Here is a 14,503-nt window from a genome sequence, read left to right on the forward strand (position 1 = left end):
TCAAATAAATTTAAATTTGAAATGTTGTTTACATTTAACACGTTTTATGACGTAACAGAAGTTTTTAAGCGGGTATTCCCCTAACTAATATCATCGAATGACTCACAAAAAGATTGCAAACAAATTTATTTATAAAACATTAAACTAGATAAAAAAAAGCTAACAACTAATGTATTAATTAACGATATATAAATTTAATGTTTTAACTTTAAACCTGACTACAGTTTTGTTTAAAACGCTACAACGACTGAAAAAAAATCGCTAGAACGAGTATTCTCTAAACAAAACAATAACAAACAAGTTAAGTTTATATTTTGTATGTTAAATAAGTTAAAATGAATATTGTTAAATTATATTTGTTTGTTCTGGCTGCAAACTTTGGACATGCTTCCCATCTTAAAGTGTCAGAGCAGTGTACCATAGAACAACAATGGAGGTATAAACAACATTAAATTTTTTTTTTATAACACAAAAAAAAAAACATAATTTAAGAAAATGTTAAATAAAATAACAAATGTCAGAATGTAGAACAATTTTTGGATCTCTATTAGTTTCACATGCCCTACATAAACAGGGTGTGTAACCCAAATGCGGCACATGTAATTAAACAAAAAGGTTGCATAAATTAAACCCTTACCCTAACCCTTACATATTCAGTTTACCCATTAACACATCTGACTCGTAAAGCGGACTAAGTTATACTCATTAAAACATATTTCAACTAATTTTTAATGTCTGGTTGAACAATTGCCATACTTAGGTTATAACGCCTTGTTAAATTCGGGAGTGCGAAACTAATAGAGATCCCAATTTTTTTCATTTAAGTATTTTATTTTTTAATTGTTGAAGATTTTTTTAGAATTGATTGTTTTCCGGAATCCTATCCTTACGCCGAAGAACATTGTGTAAACCGAGGTTGTTGCTATCAACCGAAACTTGATGTATACGATGACATGCCATGGTGTTATTTCCCTTCAGATTATGGCACTTACAAACTTACCAATTTAACTGTTAGTCTTTAAACTTTTTTTTATTATTGTCTAATTAAATAAAAAAAAATTTATTATTTTATTAGATAAAATATTTTTAAATTGTTAAAAACTATTTTGATCCCTAATTAACTTATGGTTGTAAATATTTAAAAAAAAAAAAAAAAACAATGTACAGACTGCTATTTACTTTTAAAAATTTTTAAATATAGGAAAGCTCGACCGGTGCACAAGGATATTTAGTATTAAACAATGGAAACCAAACACGACATTTCATTGAAGAAATTCCAACCCTGAAACTTGAAGTTAAATTTGAGACAGAGTCACGGTTCCGAATTCGAATTCTCGATGCAAACAAGCAAAGATATGAAGTGCCTATCGACACTCCAAATGATTCCTTCTCGGGAAAAAAAATATTCACGGTAGAATATGCTGCCGATCATTTTGGTATTATTGTAAAGAGATTATCTACAGGAACTGTGTTGTTGAACACATCGATTGCACCTCTAATATATGCAAACCAGTTTTTACAGGTAAATGATACAGTTAAAAAATGAGGCTTTACATATTTAGAGCATGTGTTAAAAAAAATGCAGGCTAACTTTGAAAAAAAATCAGGAAAAAAATTAAATTTTGTAGATATCCACTACTTTGCCATCCCCTTACTTATATGGGCTCGGTGAAAGACATGCTGATGCTGAAATTTCAAATAATTGGAAACGGTTGATTTTCTGGCCTCGTGATCAAGCCCCCCAAGATAACACAAATCTATATGGTGATCACCCATTCTATATCAATATCGAAAATGATGGTAACAGCCATGGTGTGTTTTTGCTTAACAGCAATGCCAAAGAAGTTGATGTGTTGCCAGGACCTGGATTAACATGGAGAACAATAGGAGGTAAATTTTTACACAGTCACTGAAATTTTTATTTTTTAAACTTCATTTTTTTAACTTCTGTTTAGGTATTCTTGATTTTTATGTTATGTTGGGTCCCACACCTGATATGGTTATACAACAGTACACAGATGTAGTTGGCAAGCCCTTTATGCCACCTTATTGGTCTCTCGGTTTTCATTTATGTCGATGGGGTTACAACAGTTCACAACAAACATTAAACATTGTAACACAAATGAGAGATGCAAAAATACCCCAGGTAGTTTTTGAAAGATAAATATTCGTAAAAGTTTTAGATTCTTTTTTTTAGATTAATAGATTTAAATATGTTATTTATATTCAGGACGTCCAATGGAATGATATTGACTACATGGAATCTCATCTGGACTTTACATACAACCGAGATAATTATAACACTTTACCCCAAATGGTCGACAACTTACACGATAATGGACAGCATTATGTCATGATTATTGACCCTGGTATTTCAAATACACAACCGCTTGGCTCTTACCTGCCTTATGATGATGGAATGTCTCTTGGCATCTTTGTTAACAATTCAGATAATAGCCACCCAATTGAAGGAATAGTCTGGCCTGGGAAAACTGTATTTCCAGATTACACTCATCCTAATATAGATACATATTGGGAAAAGCAACTAAGAGCTTATCATAGTAAAGTGCCATTTGATGGGGTATGGATTGATATGAATGAACCATCTAATTTTGTTGACGGTTCGACAGAAGGATGCACGAATAACAGTTTAGAAAATCCTCCTTACGTTCCACGTGTAAGTGGGTCGTCTCTTTCTGCGCGTACATTGTGCATGTCGGCAAACCATTACAACAACACACACTACAATGTTCACAGTCTTACTGGCTTGCTGGAAATGAAAGCTACAAGCAAGGCTCTGATCAACATTCGAAACAAGAGACCATTTGTGATTTCGAGATCTACTTTTCCAAGCTCTGGAAATTATGGAGGCCACTGGAACGGAGATATAAGAAGCACTTGGTCAGATTTAAAACAGTCAATCACAAGTATCATAAATTTTAACATGTTTGGTATTCCGATGGTGGGTGCAGATATCTGTGGATTTGGTGGTGAGACGAATGAAGAATTATGCATTCGTTGGATGCAGATTGGCGCTTTTTATCCCTTTATGAGAAACCATAATAATTTAGTAATGAAAGGCCAGGCTCCCGTGCAGTTTTCAATTTCAGCTCAGGACAGTATGAAAACAGCCCTTTTGCTTCGATACACCTTACTACCATATTTGTATACACTTTTCCATAGTTCTCATGTAAAGGGAGGGACAGTAGCCCGAGGTTTATTCTTCGAGTTTCCACTCGATAAAAACACAATGTCGATTGGTGAGCAGTTCATGTGGGGTTCAGCACTTTTGATATCACCAGTTTTGGCTGAGAAAGCAACTTCAGTAAATGCTTATTTTCCTGCTGGAATGTGGTATGACTTATCAGGTGATTTCGGAACATCTCTTGTTTCCACTGGAGAATATTTCACACTTGATGCTCCCTTAAATGTCATCCCTCTTCATGCTAGAGGGGGGTTTATAATACCATCACAATTTCCACAGACCACAACTACAGAAAGCCGAAAAAATCCCTTCTTGTTAATCGTAGCTCCAGACAAACTGGGGACTGCAAATGGGGAGTTATACTGGGATGATGGAGATAGTTTAGATACATTCGAGAAAGGTGATTATTTATTGGTCGAATTTCAACTTGCTGGAAATAAATTGAAATCTGTAGTATCTCGACCATCATCTTTAATTGCAAAGTTAAACGAGATATTTATATTTTCGTATTTGTTGAAACCAACATCGGTTATGGTTAACGGTCAGTCTGTTCCGTTTGAAATTACAGTAAACAGCGTACTTGAAATCCATTGCAACGTCGATTTAAACACCCCATTGAGCGTGGAAATTATTACTAAATAGTCATTTGTTTGGCAATAATACTTATAATGCATTTACTTATTATACTATACCTGTGTTTAATTTAAAATCATCATTTTATATTTACAAATTGCCATAAAATGTGTGTTATAATTTCGCAATGTACATTTATAATTTTATCATGTATTGAAATCTTGTCACTGTAATTAATTGCTTCTTATTTTGTTTGTTTAGCAGTTTTAAATACAAGATCGGCATTTTATAGTTTGGAATTTGACCTTTATTGTTTAATATGCATAATAAAGAAAAGCAAAAGCAGACTGTACATTTTTTACCAATTGCCTAATAAGAAAATTAAAACGAAGAAAAGAATAAAATAATAATTTTAAACATTTTTTGACAAGATTATTGATAGCAAAACATTTTTTAACATTTTTAAGACAATGGTGTTTATAAACAAAAGAGATGGCCTACATTAAAAAAACTTAAACTAAATTTTTATTATAAATGATGATATTCATAATACAAAGTTGGCAGTAAAAATAAATTCTTTTTTTACGATCAGTAATAAAGATTAGCCCTAAACTTTGTTATTATAAATAGTATACCACAAATAATTATAGTTGATACATTTACCTATAAATTTATTGGATTATATTTTCATAAATACCCATTTTTACTAAAATTTTAAAGTGATTTTTAACAGAATTTTTTTCAGTTTGTTAAAAAGGTTCATTTTTTTAGACGCCTGGCCGCTTTTTTTACAATCCGTCGCCCCCCCTGGGGAGTAGTGGAACCCCCTTGACCAATACTAAAAGCAGGGGAACTTCTTCCCTCAGTTGATGAAGATGCTCCGACCTGGAACGCAGAATTTCCGGTCATTGGCATAATAGGAGCAGTAGGTTTTCCTGTGAAGGTAAATTTGGATATCTGTTGTGTTTGAGCTGTTTGGGCTCCAAACGCAAAACCAGAGTTTACTGGTTCCTGCTGATTAGTTTGATTTGCACCAAACTGAAAAGGTTTTGCCGACTCTGGTTGCTTAGCCGGGTTCCCAAATTGAAATCCTGACTTTGGAACTTGTGAAGGGTTACTCTGGCCTGACCCAAATTGAAAACCAGTCGACTGTGAAGGATTATTCTGTGTGTTACCAAATTGAAATGTTGTTTTCGGAGCCTCGGCCGGTTTATTTTGACCTGACCCAAATTGAAATGGTTTTGCAGTTTCTACTGGTTTATTTTGACCAGCTCCAAATTGAAATGGTATTGCAGTTTCTACTGGTTTATTTTGACCAGCCCCAAATTGAAATGAGTTTGTAGTGTTTACTGGTTTATTTTGACCAGCTTTAAATTGAAATGAGTTTGTGGTTTGTACTGGTTTATTTTGACCAGTTCCAAATTGAAAACCTGGCTTTGCAGACTCTACTGGTTTAGAAACTTCCGAAGGTTTATTTTGACCAACTTTGAATTGAAATGGTGTGGTAGTTTCTACTGGTTTATTTTGACCAACCCCAAATTGAAATGGTTTTTTGGTTTCTACTGATTTATTTTGACCGGCTCCAAATTGAAAACCTGGCTTTGCGGTGTCTTCTGGTTTAGAAACTTCCGAAGGTTTATTTTGACCAGCTCCAAATTGAAATGGTTTTTTGGTTTCTACTGGTTTATTTTGACCAACCCCAAATTGAAATGGTTTTTTGGTTTCTATTGGTTTATTTTGACCAGCACTAAATTGAAAACCTGGCTTTGCAGACTCTACCGTGTTAGAAACTTCTGAAGGTTTATTTTGTGTTAATCCAAATTGAAAACTTGCATTCGGTTTGACAGCTATATTTGATTTTTCTGGCTCCTTAGAGCTGGATTCTTTGGAAAATTCAAACCCTGTGTTAGGTTTAGTGGCAGGACTTCCAAACTGAAAGCTACCACTACTAGCAGGCTTTGCTTGAAATTGAAAACCTGCAGATGTTGGTTTTGATTTAGTTGTTTCAATTGGTTTGTTTTCAACTGGTTTAAACATAGGGTTTGGTTGGGTCGTAGAAGCACTAGGCATGTTTGGTTTCGCGGTTCCAGTTGTAGTTGTTGGTTTTGCTAAACTGGTACTAATGGTTGGTTTCTGAAATAGTGGTGTCTTTGGTACTGTACCAGTCAATGTTACTCTAGATGAAGTGGCTGATTGTGCGCGAGGTTGTAGATTAAATGTTGCTTTAGGTTTGGTGTTAATGGTTGCTGGTACTTGAGTTGTAATTGGGACAACAGGTTTTGGTGCAGGGGCCCCGAATTTCAACAAGTTCTTGGAAGTTTCACCAAACTGAAAGGTAGATCCTGAACTCTTCTTTCTTCCACTTCTTCCTCCTACATAAAAAAATAAATTTCTTATAAAAATTCTTGAAGGTTTATTTGTATTTTTTTTTTAAAAAAAAGATAATCTTTATAAAAAATTCAAAATATTTCATAAAAATTGGAATAAAAATAGTTAAATAGAGAATAAAATAACAATAAATATATTCTTAATTGTTACCTTTGCATGCCACACATAGTGACACGATTCCCTGATTTTGTGTAAAACATAAATCACATGTCCAGTTTTCTGGCTCCTGTTTTTTCGGAGGTTTATTTTTAACAGGTTTAGTTATTTTAAAAACGCCTTCAAGCTTTTGATTGGGTCTATCACATGCTTCGCAAGTTGATCTATTCTTATCATTAGTTTTCATACAAGTATTACATCTCCAACTATCGGTTGTATTTTTGTCTTTTGCAACACCAAATGAAAATCCAGTTGTTTTTACTGCTGTAGACTTTATGCTGTTCGAATTTGGTGTTGTACAAGCTACACAAGCAATTTTGTCACTGTCATTCATAACCAAACAAGTCTGACATTCCCATTTTTTATTCGTTTTTTCTGTTGGAACACCAAATGAAAATCCAGTTGTTTTTGGTGCTGTAGAACTTTTGCTGTTTGGATTTGGTGTTGTACAAGCTACACAAGCAATTTTGTCGCCGTCATTCATAACCAAACAAGTCTGACATTCCCATTTCTTATTCGTTTTTGCTGCTGGAACACCAAATGAAAATCCAGTTGTTTTGACTTCTGTAGAACTTTTGCTGTTTGGATTTGGTGTTGTACAAGCTACACAAGCAATTTTGTCGCCGTCATTCATAACCAAACAAGTCTGACATTCCCATTTCTTATTCGTTTTTGCTGTTGGAACACCAAATGAAAATCCAGTTGTTTTTGGTGCTGTAGAACTTTTGCTGTTTGGATTTGGTGTTGTACAAGCTACACAAGCATTTTTGTCACCGTCGTTCATAACCAAACAAGTCTGACATTCCCACTTTTGGTTTGTTTCTGCTGTTGCTGATGGTACACCAAAGGAAAATCCAGTTGTTTTGACTTCTGTAGAACTTTTGCTGTTAGGGTTTGGTGTTGTACAAGCTACGCAAGCATTTTTGTCGCTGTTGTTCATAACCAAACAAGTCTGGCATTCCCATTTTTTATTCGTTTTTTCTTTTGAAACACCAAATGAAAATCCAGTTGTTTTTGGTGCTGTAGAACTTTTGCTGTTTGGATTTGGTGTTGTACAAGCTACACAAGCATTTTTGTCACTGTCGTTCATAACCAAACAAGTCTGGCATTCCCATTTTTGGTTTGTTTTTGCTGTTTGAACACCAAATGAAAATCCTGGTGTTTTTACTGTAGTATCCTTTTTGTTGTTAGGGTTTGGTGTTGTACAAGCTACACAAACATTTTTGTTGCTGTCGTTCATAACCAAACAAGTCTGGCATTCCCATTTTTGGTTTGTTTTTGCTGTTTGAACACCAAATGAAAATCCTGTTGTTTTTACTGTAGTATCCTTTTTGCTGTTAGGGTTTGGTGTTGTACAAGCTACACAAGCATTTTTGTCGCCATCGTTCATAACCGAACAAGTCTGGCATTCCCATTTTTGGTTTGTTTTTGCTGTTTGAACACCAAATGAAAATCCTGTTGTTTTTACTGTATTATCCTTTTTGCTGTTAGGGTTTGGTGTTGTACAAGCTACACAAGCATTTTTGTCGCTGTCATTCATAACCAAACAAGTCTGGCATTCCCACTTCTGGCTTGTTTTTGCTGTTTGAACACCAAATGAAAATCCAGTTGGTTTTACTGTTGTAGAACTTTTGCTGTTAGGGTTTGGTGTTGTACAAGCTACACAAACATTTTTGTTGCTGTCGTTCATAACCAAACAAGTCTGGCATTCCCATTTTTTAGCATTATTGCCAAATGACGGTACTTTAATTTTGTAGCTCAAAACAACTTTAGCAGGAAATTTAAAAAGGAACTTTGGCATAGCTTCTGAAGAACCTAATAGTTGTTGGCTTGCATTAATACGTCTAGGTTTGGAGAATTTATAAGGTTGGGTATCCATAGAATTAGTAACTTGACGTTTTGTAGGTTTTGAAGATAATGGATTTGTGATAAATTGTTTAAACCCACCAACAGGGATTGGTAAAGCAACTTTGGATACAGGTAATTCTGTGTCATTCACTGGCGCGTCTGTACTTGCAGTAGTGTAGTGTGACCTACGTTGATTTTTCATTTTTCCACCTGGGTTAACTTGTTGTTTTTGGATTACAATTTCTTTTGTTGCAATACCAGCAGATGGAATTGGAGTTATTGGGGATAAATTAAAATCAGGTTTATTGTTTTGTATTTTTTTGACTTTGGGTGACATAAAAAGTGAAACTGGAGGGTCTTTATTTCTGGTTATCAAGTTTTTAAAGTTTGGTTTTTCTATTGGTGCAGGTTGTTTTAGAATTTTGGCAGAAGCAGATAATTGTTCGAGTTTTTGAAAGATCTTACTGGCAGTTGAACTCATCGGATTTTTAAGAATCGAATTGTTACCGGCGTTGGTTTGGTTTAAAGTCTGGTTTCGAATTTGACGATATTTAGGAAGTTGGTAAGGAATACCCACTGATGATTTTCTCGTCGTCATTGCTCCTCCAAATTTTACACTACCATTATAAAAAGAACTTTCTTTTTTAATATGAGGAAGAATTAACTTTTCATTAGGAGACTGGTTAGCAGTTCTACTATACCAAATACTGGAAAGGCTTTTATTCGGATCTTTATTAATAGATGTAAAGCTTAAATTTCTTTGAGAATGTGATGTGTTATTCCGCCCCAAATATCTTGACAATATAGAAGGCCTTGGAGAGTCGATAATTTTATTGAGAATTCTACGATCGTAAGGTTTTTTCTTCTGAGATGAATTAACTTTGTCTGGCTTTATTTTGCCACCCAAAAAAGAATCCATTTTTAAATATCAAAAGTAAAGTAATTAACCTACAGTATTTCTAAAAAAAATTATATACACATATATAATATATATGCTATATTAAAAAAATGAAAATAAAACATATAACTATATAAGTACAATATACAACAAAGTGTTAATATAGTTTCTAAGAAAGTTTTTTTTGGAATTATAATACCATTAATATTTTAACTCCCAAAGTAAATTTTTAAATAATATTTTTTTATATAATATAATTCTGATATTGCTATAACATAAAAACAAAAAAACCTCAAGTATAATTATTTAAAAAAATATAATTTTACTCCTCTGGTACATTTGCTTTTAACTTAACTGGCATATTAGGAATATTTTGCCCCAAAAATAATAATTTTAATTTTTCCTTAATGTCTCTAGGAACACATAAATCTGATAATGTTTTTTCATCCCTTAAGTTTTGTTGTAAAGTTCGCAAACATAAATTTTCCAGTGTTAACATTGGTGATAAAATTAAAATTCTAACTAAGTTTGGATCAGGAAAATAAACTTTTAAATGGTGGGGTGAAAAAACTAACTGGTATCTATATTTTTTCTCGTAGGCTAACCAAGGATGTCCAACGAACGTGTCAACGTGAAAAAATGTTCTCGGTTTCATGTGTGTGTAGGGTTTATGTTCGCCGTTAAAATCAATCCATTCCAAAGACACGGTCACATACGTGCAATTTAGAAAAACCACCTTAACACTGTGATTCGATGGACATGACCTTAATATGGAAGGAGGATTGGCAGACATTTCATATTAATCACTTTACAAAAAGCACTAAAATCTGAAAATAGTATTACAAACATACAATTATTATGTTATGCAAAAATTAAGTCAGATATAAATAAAGTAAAATAGAGAAAACTTAGTAATGAAAAAGATAATAAACATTTAAAGCATTTTACAATTTTGCAAATACTTTGGAATATTTTTGGCTGTTTTAACATGTTAAACATCTTTTAAGAAATCGTGTTACTTATTTTAAATTGAATATAACCTTCTTAATATTCACTAACAGACTAAAATCTGTCTGTCAATCTGTCGTCACTTGTAAATGCCAGACACTTCGGCCCCCGGACACTTCGGCCAAACATTTTTTTTCAAAAGGATTTTGCATTTTAATTACCATTAAAAATTTTATTTTCGTGTATCCATATACAGTTTTTTAGACTTAAAATAAAATAAGCAGTTAATTATTTTTTTTTAAACAATAAAGGGCAAGAACATGTTTTCTTTCTTTTCCAGTGTCAACTTTTTAATTTTACAAATTAAAACCTATAAAAAACTAATTTTGAAAGTGCGTGCTTTTAGGTGACACAAGACAATGCGTTATGATATCATGTTTTTGCGAAATAGTGCCGTCTTTCTAAACAATATTTGAAGAAAATAAAGCATTAATTTATTAATTTTTACACTGAAGAATGTGCATAATTATGTTATTAGTTTTTGCCCGTGTTAATGTATATAAATTTATATACCAAAACACAAAAAAATAAAGTCAGCGTAAGACCATATTTTACCGATATTCAATATAAAATTTTGCATAGAGTATATACAGTGTATATATATAAAAGTTTTTATTGGTTGTTACGTTAATGACATATGTTGGTTTTTAGAATATTTATTTTTTTAAGATTTTTTTAAAACGGATTAAAGACGGATGCTTCTGGCTTACAAAATTTTACAACTTATCGCTTTCGGCCTGCGAAATTTTTCACCAACTTGCAGGGAGCCTGCATCGTTACGCCAGTGTATATTTTTAACGCAAGACCATATTTTACCGATATTCAAAATGAATTTTGGCAAAAAGTACAATAGTTAAAAAAGTTTTAACCGGTTGTTAAGATAAATATACATGTTAATTTTTAGAATATTTTATTTTTTAAAGACTTTTATCTCGAAAACGTAATTTTAAAACGCATTAAAGGAGAAACCTTCTCCGTTCTAAATTTAGTTTTTGACATATAAATCATTAAAGAAACAGGTAAACTAATTATATCTTAATTTGCAAAACCAAACAAAATTTACTTATAGATTGTACTTTTGGATCTCTATTACTTTCGCACGCCCGAATTTAACAAGGCGTTATAACCTAAGTATGGCAATTGTTTAACCAGACATTAAAAATTAGTTGAAATATGTTTCAATGAGTATAACTTAGTCCGCTTTACGAGTCAGATGTGTTAATTGGTAAACTGAATATGTAAGGGTTAGGGTAAGGGTTCAATTTATGCAACCTCTTTGTTTAATTACATGTGCCGTATTTCGGTTACACACCCTGTTTATGTAAGGCAGGCGAAACTAATAGAGATCCGTACTTTTTGCCAAATTATATTTCAAATATCGGTAAAATATGGTTTATCAGTGAAATTAAAACACTTCAGGGGCCGAAGTGTCTGGTCTGTTGGTTAATGTCACTCGTCCAGTCGTCAGTCTGACATCTGTACGTTACTGGCAACGTCGATCTGTGAGAACTGCCTGCTATTAAATTAACAACAGCAAAACAACCCATGCAAGGATACAAGTCCAAAAATTTTCTATATTCTGCAAAAACATTATATAACTTATTACTTTTTACACAAAAATCGACTTCATTGCGAACTCAATTGAGGGATGTACTAAAACCAGACACCCGACACTTTTTCAGACACCTCTAAAATTCACTTTATCGTTGTTATTTTTTAATAAAAATGATTTTTCCGACTTTAGGACTATTGTTCCAGCTTGCCTCAACAATTTTTTTTTTGTTTTAACGTGTTGAAATTTGTGGCAAAATTTTTTTAATTTAGGGGTGCCGGAATTTGCGGTAATTTCACCCTCATCAGACACCTCCAAAAACCAATTAAACAGTTATAAATTTTAATAAAAACTGCCTTAACAACATAAGAACGCTTAAACTAACTTGCCCCAGTCGTTTTTAAAAAAAAATAATGGTTATAAAATGGTTTTTAAAGGTGTCTGAAATTGGCAATAACGACCATACTTAAAATTTCTTCATCCTCAGACACTTCCAAAAACCAATTAAACAGTTATAAATTTTAATAAAAACTGCCTTAACAACATAAGAACGCTTAAACTAACTTGCCCCGGTCATTTTTATTAAAAAATAATGGTTATAAAATGGTTTTTAAAGATGTCTGAAATTGGCAATAACGACCATACTTAAAATTTCTTCATCCTCAGACACCTCCAAAAACCAATTAAACAGTTATAAATTTTAATAAAAACTGCCTTAACAACATGAGAACGGTTAAACTAACTTGCCCCGGTCATTTTTATTAAAAAATAATGGTTATAAAATGGTTTTTAAAGGTGTCTGAAATTGGCAATAACGACCATAGTTAAAATTTCTTCTTCCTCAGACACCTCCAAAAACCAATTAAAGAGTTATAAATTTTAATAAAAACTCCTAAAACATAAAAACATTTAAATCAATATTCCTCAATTTTATATTGTATTATGCAAACAAATTTAAAGAACTTAGGTTAACGGATTTTACAATAGTTAAAATGTTTTTAAAAGTAAAAATTGGTAAATACACTTATAGGTTTTGGATGGTTCCAAGTAAAAAGCTTATTAAATTTTTTTTAAATTTCCCTTTTAATGAAAAAACGACTTAATACAAATAATATTTAAGTGTCTATAGTGTCTGTTTTTTTAATTTAGTTTAACATGCACAAATCACATATCCAACTTCTAAGTTTTGTAACCCCCTTTTGACATTTAACGTGATACCACTTCCTACAAACACAACATTGTATTTGTGGCAAATATGTACCATTTCCTGGACAAGACGTTGATTCACATATGTTCCAATTAGTATTTGAATTCAGAACTAAGCATTTAAATTCCTTTCGTTCTATTTTAAGTTGAAACGAAGTAGGCTTTAGGTTAATAACTTTTTGTAGTGCTGATTTTCTTTCGTTGGCCGAAATTCGCTTTGAAAAATCTCTCAATCTATTTTGTTTTATAAATAGTGCAGCAAGCCATTTTCTTGCTAAATCGACATTAAATGCATTTGGAACCTGACCAGATAACACGTAAAACACGTAATACGTGTTTATGATTGTGTAAACCCCACAGTCATCACAATTATTTTGTTGTGGGCAATTGTTCATCAAAGAGACTGTCCATTCCAAATTATTAAATGGTATGTCAATTACAGCATACATAAAGGATAAAATTTTAAGACAACACTTGGCTGATTTCTGCAGGCATGCTCCATGCAATTGACAGACCATAGAATCAAAAATCCATATATTTTTTTGAGAAATATTACAGATAATTAATTGCCAGTGAATATTATTAAGGTTATTAGGAAAAACAATTACATTAAAGTCCAAAGCTCTGAGTGAACTAATATAGTTTGAGACCAACTCCACATTATTGTTATTTTTTTGATTTTCAAATACTAAAGAAGAAAATTGGAAAGCTTCATTTTTTAGGTCAAGATAACTTATGACTCCGTTAATGCACTTTTCAATGCATATGTCATCCAACCATTTTTTTTTCCCAATTAAACATTCCATTGCAATTGAACAACTTTTTTTTTGATCTGTTGTTACCAAAAGATCTTCCTTTTCCCAGGGGGCGTTTCCAAAAGACGTTTGATTTTTCTCCATTTCACCATCAGGTGTTTTGTAGTTTTCCCCACTTTCATTTTTATTTGTTTTAATTTCGGGCATATTTTCTGTCTTACCTTTTTCTTTAGTATATAATTTACTTTCGGAATTCTTATCTTCTCTGCCAATATTTTTCGGCATGATTTCAACTACAGATTTAATATTTTTTTTGCCAATCTCTTTTGCGTTCGCTTTAACTTCAATGTGCTTATTTTTTTTTAAATTTTCCTTTTTTTCTATTATGTCTTTGGGTTTATTACCCTTTTTGACAATTTCTTCTGTTGTAATATTACTTTCTATTAGACCTAGGCTAGTTAACTCATCACCATGCTCTTCGTCGCTACCTTTACACATATATTTTTTATCTTCTGTCTCTTGACCTAGGAGCACATCCAGGTCGATGTTCATTTCTGCACTGTTGGGAGCAGGAATTACGTCGTAATCGTAGTCTCTTTGTCTAACCTTTTTTTTGCCTGACTTACCATCTTTTCCCCTTTGCCTTTTGTTTAACGCCGTGAGTGTATAACTGCGATTCTTGGGATTTTTTTGGTTGGTTTGCAGTCGTTTATGGACCGCAAGTACATGCCAGCATTTTGCAGTAATACTTGAACAACTACAAATAGGTGGAAATAATGTAACGGCATGTCGGGCATCAGTAAATGGATTTATCACAACAAAAGTGCCAGTGTCTCTATCCAAAGATACGCCACTAGACATAAGGCACATTTCAACAACTTCAGTATAAAAAGTTTTTTCAGGGAACTTTTTAG

At 32.6% G+C, this 14,503-nt stretch overlaps 3 protein-coding genes across 3 annotated transcripts; 1 reads left to right on the plus strand and 2 right to left on the minus strand.

Annotated features, from left to right (window-relative positions):
- The first annotated feature begins 252 nt into the window (after positions 1 to 252).
- On the plus strand, positions 253 to 4,125 carry LOC145749813 (lysosomal alpha-glucosidase-like). Its single transcript, XM_082565678.1, has 6 exons — positions 253 to 436; positions 860 to 1,010; positions 1,202 to 1,522; positions 1,629 to 1,890; positions 1,956 to 2,146; positions 2,231 to 4,125. The coding sequence occupies exons 1-6, from the start codon at positions 336 to 338 to the stop codon at positions 3,845 to 3,847; spliced, it is 2,643 nt and encodes an 880-aa protein (XP_082421804.1). The 5' UTR covers positions 253 to 335; the 3' UTR covers positions 3,848 to 4,125.
- LOC145749801 (uncharacterized) lies at positions 4,071 to 9,124 on the minus strand. Its single transcript, XM_082565667.1, has 2 exons — positions 6,317 to 9,124; positions 4,071 to 6,150 (listed from the first exon to the last, which is right to left on the minus strand). Exons 1-2 carry the CDS (start codon positions 9,087 to 9,089, stop codon positions 4,538 to 4,540), a joined length of 4,386 nt encoding a protein of 1,461 aa, XP_082421793.1. The 5' UTR covers positions 9,090 to 9,124; the 3' UTR covers positions 4,071 to 4,537.
- A 266-nt stretch (positions 9,125 to 9,390) lies between these two features.
- On the minus strand, positions 9,391 to 9,861 carry LOC145764122 (von Hippel-Lindau disease tumor suppressor-like). Its single transcript, XM_082575711.1, has one exon. The coding sequence runs from the start codon at positions 9,859 to 9,861 to the stop codon at positions 9,391 to 9,393; it is 471 nt and encodes a 156-aa protein (XP_082431837.1).
- Positions 9,862 to 14,503: the final 4,642 nt, after the last annotated feature.

Source organism: Corella eumyota, chromosome 1 (genome assembly GCF_963082875.1).
Source record: "Corella eumyota chromosome 1, kaCorEumy4.1, whole genome shotgun sequence".
In the NCBI taxonomy this organism is placed as follows: Eukaryota; Metazoa; Chordata; class Ascidiacea; order Phlebobranchia; family Corellidae; genus Corella; species Corella eumyota.